The sequence below is a fragment of the Gavia stellata genome, chromosome 36 (genome assembly GCF_030936135.1).
Source record: "Gavia stellata isolate bGavSte3 chromosome 36, bGavSte3.hap2, whole genome shotgun sequence".
In the NCBI taxonomy this organism is placed as follows: Eukaryota; Metazoa; Chordata; class Aves; order Gaviiformes; family Gaviidae; genus Gavia; species Gavia stellata.
This window is the reverse complement of record NC_082629.1, coordinates 1,851,043-1,866,806: the sequence shown is the minus strand read 5'-3', so window position 1 is coordinate 1,866,806 and position 15,764 is coordinate 1,851,043. Positions and strand designations below refer to the sequence as shown.

Sequence of the window (15,764 nt, the reverse complement as noted above, 5' to 3'; positions counted from 1 at the left end):
CGACCGGCTCGGCCGCCGCCCTCTTCGAGGGGGCCTTCCCCCGCGGCGGGTGGTGCGGAGAGGCGCGCCGGGCCAGGCGGCGCCGCGGGCAGCCCCGGGGCAGCCGGCCGGGGCGGCGGAGCGGGACGGGAGAGCGGCGCGGTACTGGGGGCTCGGCCGGGCCGGCCCGGTGCGGGGCTCGGGGCTCGGCCCGGCAGGGCAGGGGGCTCCGCGGGGGCTGTGAGCGCTGCCCTCTAGGGGAGGGGGCTCTGGGCAAGGCCCGGCAGGGCAGGGGGCTCCGTAGGGGGCTGTGGACGTGGTCCTGCAGGGGAGGGGCTCTATAGGGGCCTCTGGGCTCGACCCTGTAGGGGAGGGGGCGCCATAGGGGCCACTGGACTCGGCCTTGTCGGGGAGGGGACCCTGAGGTGTCCAGGGGCACGGACGGGCCCTGCAGGGGATGTTGGGGTTCGGTGGGGACGGGGGGGGAAGGCCGTGGACGAAGCCCTACAGACAGCGGGGTCTGTAGGGGACGGGGGGCCCCGGGGGGGACGGGGTGCGGGGACACAGGGGCTGCCAGCGCCAGAGCTGCCCGTGCCCGCAGGTCGCCCTGCAGCGGAGCCGTGAGGATGAGGGGCCGGATCCCGCCCGCGCTCTGCCTGGCCGTGGCCCTGGCTGCGCTGCTGCCCGCGGCCTGCGCCCGCCGGAGCCAGGACCTGCACTGCGGAGGTGTGGCGGGATGGGACAGGACGGCGGGGCCGGGGAGGGACGGGACGGGACAGCACGGGATGGTGGTGCAGGGCTGCAGTGGCTGTTGGGACCCGCTTGCCCTGTGGCCACTGCCGCCCGTCCACGCTCACACTGCTCGGGGACAGGCGAACGTTCCTGAAGGGCCACAGGGCGCCTCGGGGACCTGCTCCCCGCAGACCTGCCATCCTCATCTGCCCACAGCACCAGTTACACCAGTTCCTCCCAGCGGCTCTGGGCAGCCGCAGGTCTGTCAGTGCCAAGGGGCTGAGGTGTGGGGTCAGGCAATGCCGATAGCTCCGGGTCGTTGACACCTGCGTCCCCTGCAGCCTGTCGGGCACTGGTGGATGAGCTGGAGTGGGAGATCGCCCAGGTCGACCCCAGGAAAACCATCCAGATGGGCTCCTTCCGGATCAACCCCGACGGCAGCCAGTCGGTCGTGGAGGTGAGCCGATTCCCTGCAGGGACCTGCCTGCGGCACCGGGAGGTCGGGTGGAGGCTGCGGCACAGCGGGGCCGGCCTGACCGGGGCCAGCAGCCGCATGTCGAAGACTGGGGGAGACGAGGGAGGGTTCAGACCCGCGTTGGGTGCTCTGCGTGTGCTGGGTAAGCACCCTCTCCCATTCCTTAGCTTCCTCTGCTGCCTATTGCCAGCGCAGCTCCACAGCATTCCCCCGGCATCTGTGGAGACATCTGACCCTTTCTCAGCGCTCCCCAGTTCCCAGGGAAAGGCGCTGGTGTGGCATTCCCATTCCGCTGTCACGCTCCAAGGCCTGACCCCACTGATCTCTCACTCATGCCGCAGGTGCCCTACGCCCGCTCAGAGGCACATCTGACAGAGCTGCTGGAGCGGGTGTGCGAGAAGATGAAGGAATACGGTGAAAAAGTGGATCCGTCCACACACCGTAAGAGTTACATCCGGGTGATCTCCCATGACGGGACCAAGATGGACCTCTCCGGGGTCAAAATTGATGGAGACGTGGCTTCTAGCCTGAAGTTCGCGGTGTGTGCAGGGACTGGGTCCTTGTGATGGGTGTCGGGGCTCCGTGGAGGTTTTGGGTGTTGGGACTCACTGTGTTGGGCAGCTGCGGCCCTTCTAGGGCTGAGCTGGTCCCACTGGCAGCTCCCGGCTGCTTTCCTTGGTCCTTACTGGGGCTGGAGGGCAGGAGGCTGCTCCTGGGCTGGGGTGGGTGGGCACGTGGCCCAGCTCTGGGCTCCACCGGGTGCTGTCGGCATCATCTGGCTCCATGCAGTCGCCGGCTGACCCACGGGCGGCTCCCGTTGCAGTGTGAGAGCATCGCCGAGGAGTATGAGGACGAACTCATCGAATTCCTCTCCCACGAGGCTGACAACGTCAAGGACCGGCTCTGCAGCAAGCGGACGGGTGAGCTGGGCTGGGCTGTCGCGTGGATGGGTCTCTCCTGCTGCCCGGGGAGTTGTAGCTGCTCAGACAGCGCTGAGATGGGAGGAGCTGCTGGCTCAGAGCAGGGAGGACACAGAGGAGCCGCAGGCGCTCCCCAAAATCCCAACATCCCTTAGCCCTGTGGAGCAGCCCCTCTCTGGCAGCCCAGTGCCTGGACCCCGCTGCCTGCTGGAGCTGCCTGCAGCTTTTTTTGGATGCTCTGCCTGGCCAGGCGCGCGCTGCCTGGGGCTGAGCCAGGGCAGCTGCCGTGCCGGCTCCATTGGCTGCTCTGGCGCAGGGCTCCTCGTGCAGCCAATGGCCGGGCGCCCGCCCCGTGGCATCTCCCTTCCCGCAGGGCTATTTCCAGCTCGCAAACACCGGGGTCAGGGCATGCCGCGACCTTTGTGCTTCCCTATTAATGAACGTGGCCCGTGTTTGTTACCTGTGCCGCAGGGCCAGGCCAGGGCGGGTCCCTTCTGTACCTGGCACACGTGTTGGGGAAACACTCCTTCCCCAGGGAGGTCCCGGGGTCTCGCGGTGCTGCCGGCGGCTCCTGTGGCTCAGCCAGGCCCCGGCTGGGCACCCGCTGCCTGCACCCCGCCTGTCCCGGACTGGTGTGGGTGTGCCGGGTGGCTGCAGGTGCCGGACGCGGGGAAATGCCGGGCCGGCAGCTCTGTCCAAACAGCTGCGTTTCTCATTAACCACAGAACAAAGTGAAGGGGAAGCACAGGTGTCCCCTGGTGCGGGTCACGGCTGCACCCAGCCCAGGTGCTCCATGCACGGCTTGTTCCTGCGCTGTGGGCAGGCGGTTGCCGGGGAGGGGTCCCACGGGGCTCTGCCGTGTCCTGAGAGCGCCCACCTTTGTCACTGCAGACCTGTGTGACCACGCGCTCCACATCCCGCACGACGAGCTGTGACGCAGACGGCCCCGGCTGCCTCCGGAGGACGATGCCAACCTGTCCCGGCAGCCTCACGGGACCAGGACGGCGCCGGGCTCTTGTCCGGACATCCCCTACCTCTTGGTTCACCTCGTCCCCGCTGACCCCGCCGGGACGGGCAGACGTACTGGGGAAGACGCGGCTCTGGAGCTGGTGCAGACGCCGTCTCACCCAGTCTGGTGCTCTTGTCCTATTTATTCACGGTCCATCCACTGCAGCCGCGGTGCAACCGGGACGCTGGCCTTGCTTCCCCACGGGGCAGCTGTGGGGGCCAGGGCTGCGTCCTTGCTCCTGCCGGGACGTTTCAGCAGGCAGCCATCCAGGGACCTTCCTCCGCCGCTGCCGGGGGATGCGGTGGGGTGCGCAGGGACTCGGCTGCCCCCGCCGGGGCGGGGTGGTTGGACGTCCAGGGCCGGTTTTGGGACCCCCCCTCCCTGCTGCAGGCAATAAAGGGGCCACGCGGCGGCCGTGCCGCGGGCCCACCTGAGGGCCGGTCTCGCTCCTGTGCGCGTGGGGCCGAGCGTGGGGAAGGGGGGGCGGGACCCCAGGCAGGGCTGGGGACGCTGGCGGCAGCCTCGTGCGTCCCCACGCGTCCCCGTGGTGCCTCCAGTGACCCCAGCGCCCTCGTGTCCGGCGTCCACCGGCCGCGGCTCGGCCTTGGGACGGGGACGCGTCCCCGCAGCTCCCGATCCGCTGGCGGCCCTGTCGCGTGGGGGTCCCGTCCCCTCGGGTGCCGCGCAGCCCGTGTGCCGGGGCCGTCACCGGTCCCCCGGCGCCGCCGCCCCGGGGCCAGCGGGGCAATGCCCTCGGGTCAGCGGGGACGGTCACCCGCGGCCATGCCCCGCCCCCTGTCCCAGGCCCGTGACGTCACCCCAGAGCCAGGGCAAAGTCACAGGGTGACCTCGAGCAGCTGCGGCTGAGTGTGGGATGACATCATGGGCCCCGGTGACCTCATAGCACATGGCCGTGTGCCTGCTGACGTCACAGGGTTTGCCTGCACCACAGCCGGGTGACACCGAGGCACCGGCGCGCCCGGGCGGCTGACGGAGCGGCGTGACGTCACGCACTGCGGCCGGTGACGTCACCAGAGGGGGCGGGGCGCCGCCTCACTCCACCCCAAGCCATGATCAGGCGAACGCGGCGGCCACCTATAGCCCGCCCCCCCCCCCCCCGCCGCTTAATTTGCCTATCCCCGCCCCGCGGGGCGCGGCGCGGCCAATGGCGAGCAGCTCGTCCCCGAGAGGGCGGGTGGGGGCGGTGCTATGCTAATAACCAGCGCGGCGCCGCGCCCCGCCCCGCCCGCCGCGCTGAGGACCCCCGGCCGCCGCCGCCGCCGCTCGCTCCGGCCCCGCGCCCGCTCCCGCCCGGCCCCGGCCCCGCTCCCGCCCGGCCCCGCTCCGTCCCGTCCCCGGTGCCGCCATGACGCTCCTCGCCGCCGGCAGCCGGGCGGCCGCGCGCCTCCGCGGGCCCAAGGTGAGGGCGCCCGCCCCGGCCCCGCCGCGCCTTAAAGGGGCGACGCCGCCGCAGGGGGGGGGGGGGGGACACGACACCGGTTCTTAAAGGGGCGACGCGGGGGGGGGGGGGGGGGGGGGCGCTGCCTTGAAGGGGCCGCGCGGGGGGGCGGGGGTTGGGGGGGGCGCGCGGTCGCGCGCGCGCGCCGCAGCGGCAGCACGTGGTGGGCGCGGGCGCCGGCGCCGCCTCCGCCTCCGCCGGGAGCGCCCGTAACGAGCGGCGGGGCGGGGCGCGTCCCCGCCGCTGCTCTCTCGGAGCCGGGGTGCCCCCGCCCCGTTGGGACACCGGGGGGGTCCGTGCCCGCCTGCGCCCCGGGGGGCTCTGCCGGGGCCGCAGCCCCGGTCTGGGGGTCCCCGCCCTCTCACAGCCCCCCGTGGGGGGCTCCCCGCCCCGCTGCCCCCCCGTTGCGGGGCTGTGCTGCAGCGCTGGGCCCGGGGGGGGGCCCCACGCCAGCCCCGGGGGCTCCCGCCTGGCGGCACCGGCAGTGAGGGATGGGGGGCGGGGGGGGGGGTCCCCTCCGCCGCCCCCCCACCCCCGCCCTTCCCCGGCGGCCTGCTGCTGTGGAGGGCAACGGGGTCACAGCGGGGGGGAGCCCCCGCCCGGCCCGGCGGTGCTGGAGGGTCCGGGGGGGCCGAGCAGCGGTGCAGGGCTGGGGCGGCCCCGGCCCCCCCCGGCCCGTTTGCCTTGGCCGCGGCCCCGGCGTTTCGTAACGGCTGCTGCGGCGTTTCTATTGACCGGGCGTTATTTTGGGAGCCCGGGCCCGGCCCGGCGTGTTGTGGTGCCCCACTTGGCCCCACTCGCCCGGGGGGGGCCGCTGCCCCCGCAGCCAGGGCCACCCCGCCGACTGCGCCCTAATCCCCACCTGCCGCCACCCTCCTCCTCCTCCTCCTCCTCCTCCTCCTCCTCCTCCTCCCTGCGGCCTGAGCTGATGCGCTGCGGCCGCTGCTCCGCTGACCCTCAGCCGGCGCTGCCGGGGGGGCTCCCGCACCCCCAGACTGCGGTGAGGGCACCCGGGAGGGTCCCGCAGCGGCTGGGTCTGCCCCGGCCCCGACAGCCGGCGCTCGGTGTCACCGCCAACACGTGTGACCTTGAGCCTCCGTGACACCCGGGCCCAGCCGGGTTGAGCCGTGCGGGCGCTCGGCGAAATGGGGCGACACGGGGTGCGGCGGGGGCCCTGCGGCGATGGCGGCAGCAGCGGCCGCCTTGACCTTGGGCTTCCTGCTGCCGCCTCCATTGTTCCCGCCGGCATTTTCCCTTCTCGGGTGCCGCCTGTTGCGGGGGACACGGCGCAGTCGCCCGGAGCGAGCGGCCGGCTCCAGCCGCGCTTGGGGTGTCGGGGTCCCCCCAGCTGGGCTGGGGGCTCAGGGGGTGCTGGCCGGCTGGGTGCAGGGCTGGGTGCTCGCTGCGGCGCTGCTCCCCCCGCGTCACCTGGCAGCCAGTGGAAAAAGCGAGTCATGTTCTGCCTGCGCCGCAGGCGCTGCCGCAGCTCCGTGCCGGGGGGGTGGCTCCGGCCCCGGGGTCTCTGCTGGGGGAAGGCGCAGGGTGCCGGGTGTGGATGGGGCCTCCCGGCACGGCGGTGGCCCCGTTGCTGCGCAGGCGTCTCCCGGCCCCCTCTGCTCCCCCCGCTGCCCACCCGGGTGTTTGTGAGTGGGTTCGGGCACGGCTGAGCCCCGTGTCCCCTCCACGGGCAGGGACGAGGGGTGCTGCCAGGGCCAGGCTTCCCGGCTGCGTCAGGGTGTTCCCACCGGCGGGAGTCCCCACGGCTGCCACGCGTGGGCAAGGAACAAAGATTGGTTTCCCCAGCGCCTGCCGAGCCCCCGTGCAGGAAAACCGCAGTGGTGCCGGCCTGGCAGGGCTCTACCAGTGGCACCGGCTCACTCGTGCCGGCCGCTTCCGTGCTCTGCAGAGCAGGAAGCGAAATGTGGCCGCGTTTGCCACTGCCGCGTTCGCTCGGTGCAGCGTTCGGCTCTGCAGCAGGTCTGGGTCCAGCCGTGGCCGGCGTCGTGTGTTGTGTGAATGAGCACGATGCAGCGCGGGGCGACCCTGTGCCGCCTTCCTGCGTCGCCCAGCCCGGCTGAACCTGCCTGGCTCTGATCTCCGGCACGCGTGGGCGAGGGAAGCTACCGCAGCTGCCGGGCACAGCGTCCTTGTGAGATGGGATCTCGCCAGAGTCACCGGGCGGCTCCTGCTGCAGGAGCTGTGCCGTGCGCCGGGGGGCTGGGGATGTGCCGGGGGGCTGTGCCGTGCGCTGGGGTCCAGGGATGCGCTGGGGGGCTGCGCCGGGGGCCCGGGGATGCGCTGGGGGGCTGTGCTGTGTGCCGGGGGCCCGGGGATGCGCTGGGGGGCTGTGCTGTGCGCCGAGGGGCCGGGGATGCTCTGGGGCCGGGATGTACTCTGGGGCTGGGGGCCGCTTGTATGGCTGCACTCCCCCAAAATGGGGTAGCCAGGGTGCGTGGCGGGGCTCTCCCTGGGTAACCGCGAGTCCCTGTGTCTGCTCTTCCGCAGAACGCCCCGTGCGTCCTCTTCGCTGCCCGTCACGCCAGTGCCGCCACGGTAAGAGGAGCCCCTGCTGCTGTCACCCCTCTCGGTGCTGGTGGGGGGAGCGTGTGCTCGGCCCCCCCGCGGGTGCCAGGGCTCACGGCCCCCTCCCCTCTTCCCAGAACCTGAAAGATGTCCTCGCCAGCATGATCCCCAAGGAGCAGGCGAAAATCAAGAGCTTCAGGCAGCAGCATGGCAACACGGCCATCGGGCAGATCACGGTGGACATGGTGAGTGGGGGGCTGCCACGGCTGCGCCCGGGCCGACGGGCTGTGCCGCAGCCGGTAACCGCCTCTTTCCACCCTTCTCCAGGTGTACGGCGGGATGAGAGGCATGAAAGGGCTGATATATGAGACTTCCGTGCTGGATCCTGATGAGGTAGGGCCTGATCCTGCCCTGCTCGGGCACCCACCTCACGTGGGCAGCGCCGCAGCGGCTGACGCTTTTGCCGGGCTCTTTAGGGCATCCGCTTCCGCGGGTACAGCATCCCCGAGTGCCAGAAGCTGCTGCCTAAAGCCGCGGGGGGTGAGGAGCCACTGCCCGAGGGACTCTTCTGGCTGCTGGTGACAGGAGAGGTGCCCACCCAGGAGCAGGTAACGTGCAGGGGGTCTGGCGGGGGGGGCTGCCGGCCCCCTGCCCCACGGCTCAGCCCCCGGTGCCCCTCCGCAGGTGAGCTGGCTGTCCCGTGAGTGGGCCCGGCGTGCCGCACTGCCCTCCCACGTGGTGACCATGCTGGACAACTTCCCCACCAACCTGCACCCCATGTCCCAGCTGAGCGCCGCCATCACCGCCCTCAACAGCGAGAGCAAGTTCGCTCGCGCCTATGCTGAGGGCATCCACCGCGTCAAGTACTGGGAGGTACGGGGGGGGCCAGGTGCCCCGGTGTGGCACGGGGGGGCTCAGCCACCCCAGCTCTGAGCTTGGGCTGGGGCGTGGGCGCAGGTTGGGGTGCCCCCCAGGGAGGGCAGCCGCTCTGTCTTACCCTGTCTGTCCCAGTTTGTCTACGAGGACGCCATGGACCTGATCGCCAAGCTGCCTTGCGTCGCCGCAAAGATCTACCGCAACCTGTACCGCGAGGGCAGCAGCATCGGGGCCATCGACCCCAACCTCGACTGGTCCCACAACTTCACCAACATGCTGGGCTACACCGACCCCCAGTTCATCGAGCTGATGCGGCTCTACCTCACCATCCACAGGTACGGGGACGGCAGGAGCAGCTGGCGCCGGAGCAGGCGGGGACTCGGCCCCGCTCCCAGCCCTGGGGCCAGGGACGGGGCAGGGTCCTGGGACGTGCCCAGGCTGCTCCAGGGGCGTCACCGGGCACACGGCGTGGGGCCACGGGCAGGGCCATACCAGGCTGGGAACACCATGGCCCCACCAGGCTGGGAACACCATGGCCCCCCAAAATGCCGTGGGGGTGTCCCTGTGGCTGTGGGGGCCCTCGGTCGGGATGGGGGAGACCTGACGCGCCCCTTCGCCCCTGCAGCGACCACGAGGGGGGAAACGTGAGCGCCCACACCAGCCACCTGGTCGGCAGCGCCCTCTCCGACCCGTACCTCGCCTTCGCCGCCGCCATGAACGGGCTGGCTGGGCCCCTGCACGGTCTCGCCAACCAGGTGGGCACCTCCCTGCGTCCGTCTGTCTGTCTGTCCATAAACCGCTGTTCTCACCCCCTCTTCCGCTTGCCGTGCCCGCAGGAGGTGCTGCTCTGGCTGACCAACCTGCAGAAGGAGCTGGGCCAGGAGGTGTCAGACGAGAAGCTGCGGGATTTCATCTGGAACACTCTCAACTCGGGCAGGGTGAGTCCGGCTCTGCCCGCGGCGAGGGGCCGGGACCGTGCCGGGGCCGGGCTCTGACCCTCTGTCCTTGCAGGTGGTGCCGGGGTACGGGCACGCAGTGCTGCGGAAGACGGACCCCCGCTACACCTGCCAGCGGGAGTTCGCCCTCAAGCACCTGCCCAAGGACCCCATGTTCAAGCTGGTGGCTCAGCTCTACAAGATCGTCCCCAACGTGCTGCTGGAGCAGGGCAAGGCCAAGAACCCCTGGCCCAACGTGGACGCCCACAGCGGGGTGCTGCTGCAGGTGAGCCCGGGGGTCCCGGCCCTGCCCCAGAACCGCTCCCCGGGGGGGCGGAGGGCTCCTGGCTGCCCCCTCCCGCGGGGCTGCCCTGCCCTAACGCCCCTCTCCCCCCGCAGTATTACGGGATGAAGGAGATGAACTACTACACGGTGCTCTTCGGGGTCTCCCGGGCCCTGGGCGTCCTCTCGCAGCTCATCTGGAGCCGGGCGCTGGGCTTCCCCCTGGAGAGACCCAAGTCCATGAGCACGAAGGGCCTCATGCAGCTCGTGGGCTACAAATCTGGGTGAAGAAGGGACGGGGACAGGGCCGTGGCTCGCTGCTCCCCAGGGAACGCTGCGCTGCCGTGCCGGGCCCCGGACGGACTCGGCACTGAACCCCCCTCGGGCACCGGCCGTGGGTCTCCTGTGGCGCGAGCGGAGCCCCCCCCCGCCGCTCCTCTCCCCTCCCTCTGCCCCGGGAGGGGTCAGAGGCAGCCCTGGGGCCCCCCGATCCCTGTCCCCACCCTGGAGCCCCCTCCCCGGCTCTGCCCCGGCCAGGTGGGGGGCTCCTGTGCCCCCACCCCACCCCAGCTGCACTGCGCACACTGGGAGCCCCCCGGCTCCCCTGCTGCTGGGCTGGGGGCGGCGGCACCGGCGAGGCCATGGGGCGCACCGGCCGCAGGCCCCCCCTCCCCGAGAGGGGTTCAGTCCAGACTCGTGTCCAGGCCCCCCCACAGGGCAGCAGGTGAAGAACGAATGTCTCAGCCCCCCCCAAGCAGGGACTCGATACACTCCTCCCCGGCCCACGCCCCCGTGTTTGTGTGAATCCCCGTGTCCGATGCCCCCGGCCGCCGGAGCTGGGCCCCCCCTGCGCCCCAGCCCCGGCCCCTCGCAGGTATTGGGCATTTCTGTACAAACAACGACAAAATGCAAAATAAATGTTTTTATTAACAAACCCAGAGCCTCCCTCCCTCCCTCTGGGCACAGGGTCCCCACGGGGCGGGACCCCCAGCCCCTGGGCTCTGCTGTGCCCCTGTAGGATTTAAGGGGGGGTCAGGGGATTGTGCCCCCACCCCGGGGAGCTGCCCAGAGGCCCCGGTTTGTCCCTGCTGTTGCCGGCGTGGCGGCACTCGGCAAGCCGGCAGTGCCAGGCTCGGTGATGTCTGCAGGTACCTGTCTGTTTGGGGTCTGGGGGGGTCTCAGCGCGCAGCCCCCGCCCCAGCTGCCCTCTCCCGTGGCTGCCGAATGAGGACCAGGAGGCTGCTCACCCTTGGAAAACGCTCTTTATTGCCCTTCCTCGGGCAGCAAGGCCACGGTGCCCTCGGTGACAGGGATGGAACGGGGTGGGCCGGGCAGGGGGAGCTGGGGGGTCTGGGGGGACTGGTGGTTCAGGGACCCCCTGCTCCCCCAGGTGGGCGTTTTGGCCTGGGGGGGCCGGAGACCCCCACGTTCCCCCGCCAAAGTAAGGCAGGGCGAGCTGGAACCCAAGGAACGATGGGGGCGGTGGGGGGGTTGCCGTGGGCCGGGGCCGTCCCGGTCCCTGCGGTGCCAGCGCCTTGGCCTGTAGCGGGGGCTGGGGGTGGCGAGGGGGGGGCACGAGCTGCCCCGTCCCCTGCCCTGTGCGTGTGACTTGTGCAAACTGTGCGACGTCGGGTCTGGCGGCGGAGCGGGCGCTGCCGGGGGTCCCTCGGCTCTGGTGCCCGGTTGCGGGCCAGGTGGCAGCTCTGCTCCTGCCAGGGTTTCCTCCCTGCGCCGTTCTCCTTCCTTCTGTTCCTGGACAGAGCCAGGGGAGGAGGGGGCCCCGGCAGCCGGAGCCCCATCCTTCCCTGGCCATTTGTTGCCTCTCCCCCTCTTGTGTTCCCCAGCAGGATCCGGGCAGGCTCCCCTGCCAGCGAACACTCACCTTCCTCCCGCTCTCCCGGAGCGAGGCGGCAGGGCCCAGGTACGGCCGGTCCAGGAGCTGCCCCGCCGCCAGGAGCCTCTGGCCTTGCCGAGGAGTTAAAATGGAACAAAAGGGGGAAAAAACCAAAACCAAACTCCCGAGAACTAAAACAAAACTTAAAACCAAAATCAGCTACAAAACCAGGGAGTCCAGCGCTGGGACGCAGCTCCCACGGCATTGCAGTGGGGCCGGGGGCTCACAGCAGCCCCCGCGCTTGCAGGAGCGTCACCTCTCGCCCCCCGGGGCCGGGAGGGAAGTTGAGGCAACGGCAGCAGAGGTGCACTCAAATAAATATTTAGGAGGGTGGGCGCAGGGCAGGCAGCCCCGGGGCCCTGGCACAGTCCGCGGTGGCCAGGCCGCCCTCACGTCTGGTGGACCTCGTGGAACATGAGCTCCCTGGGGATGCGGGTTTCGGGACCGAAGTTCTTGGCTGCCCGGCGCTCAAAGGCTGCTACCATCTGCTTGACCACCTCGTCGAAGAAGACGGTGGCCAGCTGGGAGTGCAGCAGGGAGCGGAACTCAAAGGAGATCTGGGGAGGAGAGGGGGGTGGCGTGAGCCCCCGGCGGGAACGGCGGTGGGCGGGCAGGTCTCCGAAACAGGAACCGTCTCTCCCGTGCTCCCCAGGGGCTTTGCGCCCGGGACCCGCCCGGAGCAGGGTCTTACCGAGAAATCCACGGTGCTGGTACGGGGGTAGCCGGGGATGCCGGGGCTGAAGCGCCAGTTCGTCTCCAGGTGGTTGAAGAGGCGCCCGTCGGTGCAGACGGCCTGGGGAGGGGGAGCAGCCGGTCGGGGGGGCCCGAGGAGCTGGCCAGGACGGTCCGGCCGCCCGCCGCGCCGGGGCCACGCTCACCTTGACGAGGTGGGGGCGGACGAGGGTGACGATGGAGGTGTAGCGCTCCACCACGGGCGGGAAGCCCACCTCCAGCTGGGCCTTGACGTGGCCCGTCCGCTTGGAGACCACCACCGACTTCTTGCACCAGGGCACGAAGTTCTTGTAGTCCTCCACGTTGGAGACCACGTCGTACATCTCCTGCATGGAGTACCTGGGGACAGAGCGGGCGTTGCAGCCGGGGCCGCGGGGCCCTCACTGCCTGGCCGGTGGGGAAGCCGCCGCACCTACCCGATGATGCGCCGCTCCGAGTACTCCTTCCGCTTGTTGGTGAGGTTGAGGAAGGACCGGCTGGGCTGGGTTTGGAGATCCCACTCGGCGCCGCTCGCCGGCCGGCTGAGCCGGCTGAGCCGGAGGCCACACAGGGCCGTGTGCCTGGGCGGGAGACAGGCGTTAACGGAGGAACTGGGCAGCGGAGCCGCTGGGAAGCCGCTGGGCTGAGTGGGGCAGCCCCCCCTGCCCCCCAATGACAGCCACGATGTTGGGCTCCTTCCAGACCTGCCCACGTCCCTCCCGGGATGGGAACCGGCCCCAGGATGTTGGGGGGTTCAGGGATGAAGCAGGCACCCCTGGCCAGCCTCAGCCTTCCTGCCTGGGGCCGCAGGTGGTGAGGAGAGGCCAGGGAAGTCCGAGCGCTCGTCCCAGGGCTGCTGCCAGCACTGCTGTTGTGCAAGAGGAGGAAGGCCAGGGAAACCTGACCTTGGGGACACCTAATCCAGACCAGCAGAGTGGGGACAACTGCCTGTTACCCCCCCACTGCCCCTCCCCAGCTCTACTCCAGCCCCGCGCTGGGCTGCAGCGGTAGCAGAGAGCCCTGCTCGACCAGACCTTCTCCCTCCTCCACGTCCCACCCCGGCCCTGTGTCATCCCTCAGGTGTGGCACAGACAGTGCCGTTGCTGCCGCTGGGAAGGGACAACGCCTGCCACCTCCTCGAGGAGCGGCTGAGTCCCAAAGGCACAGCAGGGTCCCAGGTGGCATGTCACCCAGCCCCGGAGCTGTGGGCATGGCAGCAGGGTCTTCCCATGGTGCTGCCATTGGCTACTTCGGCTTCGTTCCGCCTGGCCAAGCCCCGGGAAGGTGATGGCTTAAGCATCGCGGTGGCGGGCTGTAACCCTGACCACCCTGGGGCCGGCGGGGCTCCGGGTTAGGGCTGGCCCCAGCGGGCTCCCTCCCGCAACAGCCGTAACTGGCAGCACTCGGTGCCTGCGGCACAGGGCGGGTATTTTTAGATGTGCCTACACGCAGGTCACACCGGCTCTCCTCCAGGACTGGTGGCCGAAGGAGAAAGGTCCTGCTTCTCCCAGGAGCCACGGGACGTTCCTGTGCCAAGAGGAGTCACCCGGGGCGCTTGGCAGCCCCCGAGCTCCCAGAATAGCCGGCAGCCCGGGGGACAGGCCGGTGTGGTCGAGCTGTGCGAGCCCCGGTTGTGGCCCTTGGCTGTGCAGAGCCAGGGGGTCCCCAGGAGAGCGGGGACCCTGCAGCCGTGCCGCCGGCCCCCCGAGGCGAGCGCTCCCCTCCTCACTCACACCGCAGCTCTGCCCGGCAGCGCTCCGTGCCACATGTGCACTGTGACAGGGCTCAGCAGAGCCGGCTCCTAAACCAACGCCACGGCACGACGCTGCGGCCACTCCTGCGCCGCTGACCTGGCTGGCGGCGAAGCTGGCTGCCTGGGGCTCGCAAGAGCCACCCTGTCCCCGAGCGCCTGGTGCCGGCCCCGAGCTGGCAAGAGTCACAGCGGCGCTGGCAGCACGGCCACCAGCTCTGCCCACGCCCAGCGCGGCCGGGCGCAGAGGTCAGTGCCGGCGGGGGACACGGCGGGGTGGCCTGAGGTCTCCTGGACTCTCCGCTCGCCCGAGCAAACCGTGACGCCAGCGCCCGACCCACCGATGTGACTGGCGTCGCTCCTGACCCAAGAAGAAGGTGTTGGCACCTGCGCGGCCCTCGCGCCTGTTCCCAGGACACGGCCCCGGTCCCGGGACACGGCCCCCGCCGGCCCCACCCGGGGGGGGGCACTCGCCCCACACACAGTTCGCCCCAAGGTCAGGCCCCAGCCGACGCCCCGGGCTCCCCCGCAGGCAGCGGGACCCCCCTCCCGCCCAGGGCCCTTTGCGGGCCGCCCCCGGGCCGGGGGCTCTGCCGGGGCCACTGACCGCCCCCCCCGTGGCCCCGGGCCCCCCTTCCCGTCCGCGTCCCCTCGGTGTCCCCAGGGTCCTCCCCCGGGCCACCCCCCGGACCGCGGGCCGCTCGCCCCGCGGGGGGTCTCCCCCAGGCCTACCCGGCGCCCCCGGCCCCGATCGTGCCCCGGGGCCCGCCCCGTGCCGGCGGACGCCCCGTCCCTGCCCCGCGGCCCTCGCCGGTGCCCCCGGGCCCTGTATGACCTCCAGCCCCTCGGGCTCCGGGCCTCGGCCCCGCTCCGCCCCGGCCCGGCCCGGCCCCTCCGCCCCCCGCCCGGGCCCCGCGGCCCTGCCCGGTGCCGCCGCCCGGTGCCGCCGCCCGGGCCGCCCCGTCGGGGCGCGGGCGCTCACCTGCCGGGCGGGGCCGTCGCGGCCCGCAGCCGCTGCCGCGCCCCGAGCTGGAGGGCGCCGCGGAGCCGCCGGGCCGCCATGACCGGGGCCGGGACGCGGCTCCGCTGCCCTCGCACCGGCGCCACCGCCGTGACCTCTCACCCCGCCCGCGACGTCACCGCGTCGCCATAGAGCCCGCTCGCGTCACGGCCCGGGGGCGGGGCGAGGCAACGCCCCCCGCGCGGGGCACGACGGGAGCTGTAGTCCGGACCGCGCGGAGGACGACGGGAAGTGTAGTCCCGGCCCGGCCTGCGGCCCTGCGGCCGCCGCGGGTCCCCCCGTCCCTCCGGACCGGGACCCCCGCGTCCCTCCGGGCCGGGCCCGGGGGTCCCCGCGTCCCTCCCGGCCAGGGGCAGCCGGGGGCTGGACTCGGGCGCAAGGCCCAGCGGTGCCCGGAGGGGCCCGGGGCCCCGGCAGGCAGACCGGCCCCGGTGGGGCGCACCGGCCCGCGGCCCCGCTGGCCGCCTGCCTCTCCAAGCAGCACCCGGTGCCGCGGCCCCCTTCTCCTGGGCAGGAATGTCAGCAGCTGCTCGCGGGTTCCGTCGTTCCACCTCGGTTTCCCGGTTAGGTAACAGCCAGCTAAGGACGAACAGAGGATCAAAAATAGCCCCGGCAGCGCCGTCCCCAGCGCCTCCTCCTCTGACCGCGGCTCGGCCGGGCCGGAGCACGCTGCCACGCCAGCCACGCGACCCGGCCCCCCAGCCCACGTGCGTCCCCGGTCGGTATTTCGAGGGACGGGGAGCCACGCCCCGTCACCTACTCCGCTCCGGGCAGAGCAGAGGAGGCAATAAACCAGGAATTCCCCCTGCCTGCAGGAACCGCGCAGCCCAGTGCCGCAGGAGGCACCCCGGGTTCCCTGATTTAACGCTATTTCCAAGCGGGATGGATGCGGCCGGGCAGGCAATGCTTTGAGCTTGCCCGCTCGCAGCAGGGGGCTGGAGGGGACTGTGGGGCCAGAAGCAATCGGGGAGCGGGTGAAGTGATGGCTCAATCCCGCAAACAGCCCAGCGAGCGGAAAGCACTTTACCGCATCCCGGGTGCTTGTGAGAGCCGGCACGGACGTGGCAGTGGCAGGGACGCAGGCAGCACTGCTGGGGGAGCAGGCAGCGGGGCAGCGAGTGGGCAGAGCTGCCCCCCGCTCCGGCCTGGCCCGGCACAGCTCCTGCCCCGATACCGAGCCGCCCTGCCAGCCCGGAGC

At 71.9% G+C, this 15,764-nt stretch overlaps 3 protein-coding genes across 3 annotated transcripts; 2 read left to right on the top strand and 1 right to left on the bottom strand.

The window, feature by feature from the left end:
• Positions 1-605: 605 nt before the first annotated feature.
• CNPY2 (canopy FGF signaling regulator 2) lies at positions 606-3,423 on the top strand. Its single transcript, XM_059832769.1, has 5 exons — positions 606-705; positions 1,053-1,168; positions 1,528-1,725; positions 2,010-2,106; positions 2,998-3,423. Exons 1-5 carry the CDS (start codon positions 606-608, stop codon positions 3,039-3,041), a joined length of 555 nt encoding a protein of 184 aa, XP_059688752.1. The 3' UTR covers positions 3,042-3,423.
• A 1,058-nt stretch (positions 3,424-4,481) lies between these two features.
• Positions 4,482-11,085, top strand: CS (citrate synthase). The gene is made up of 11 exons (XM_059832799.1): positions 4,482-4,535; positions 7,080-7,127; positions 7,235-7,342; positions 7,425-7,490; positions 7,574-7,705; positions 7,782-7,970; positions 8,109-8,308; positions 8,599-8,728; positions 8,810-8,911; positions 8,985-9,194; positions 9,308-11,085. The coding sequence occupies exons 1-11, from the start codon at positions 4,482-4,484 to the stop codon at positions 9,476-9,478; spliced, it is 1,410 nt and encodes a 469-aa protein (XP_059688782.1). The 3' UTR covers positions 9,479-11,085.
• A 327-nt stretch (positions 11,086-11,412) lies between these two features.
• On the bottom strand, positions 11,413-14,607 carry COQ10A (coenzyme Q10A). The gene is made up of 5 exons (XM_059832800.1): positions 14,528-14,607; positions 12,233-12,376; positions 11,963-12,155; positions 11,776-11,877; positions 11,413-11,641 (listed from the first exon to the last, which is right to left on the bottom strand). Exons 1-5 carry the CDS (start codon positions 14,605-14,607, stop codon positions 11,474-11,476), a joined length of 687 nt encoding a protein of 228 aa, XP_059688783.1. The 3' UTR covers positions 11,413-11,473.
• Positions 14,608-15,764: the final 1,157 nt, after the last annotated feature.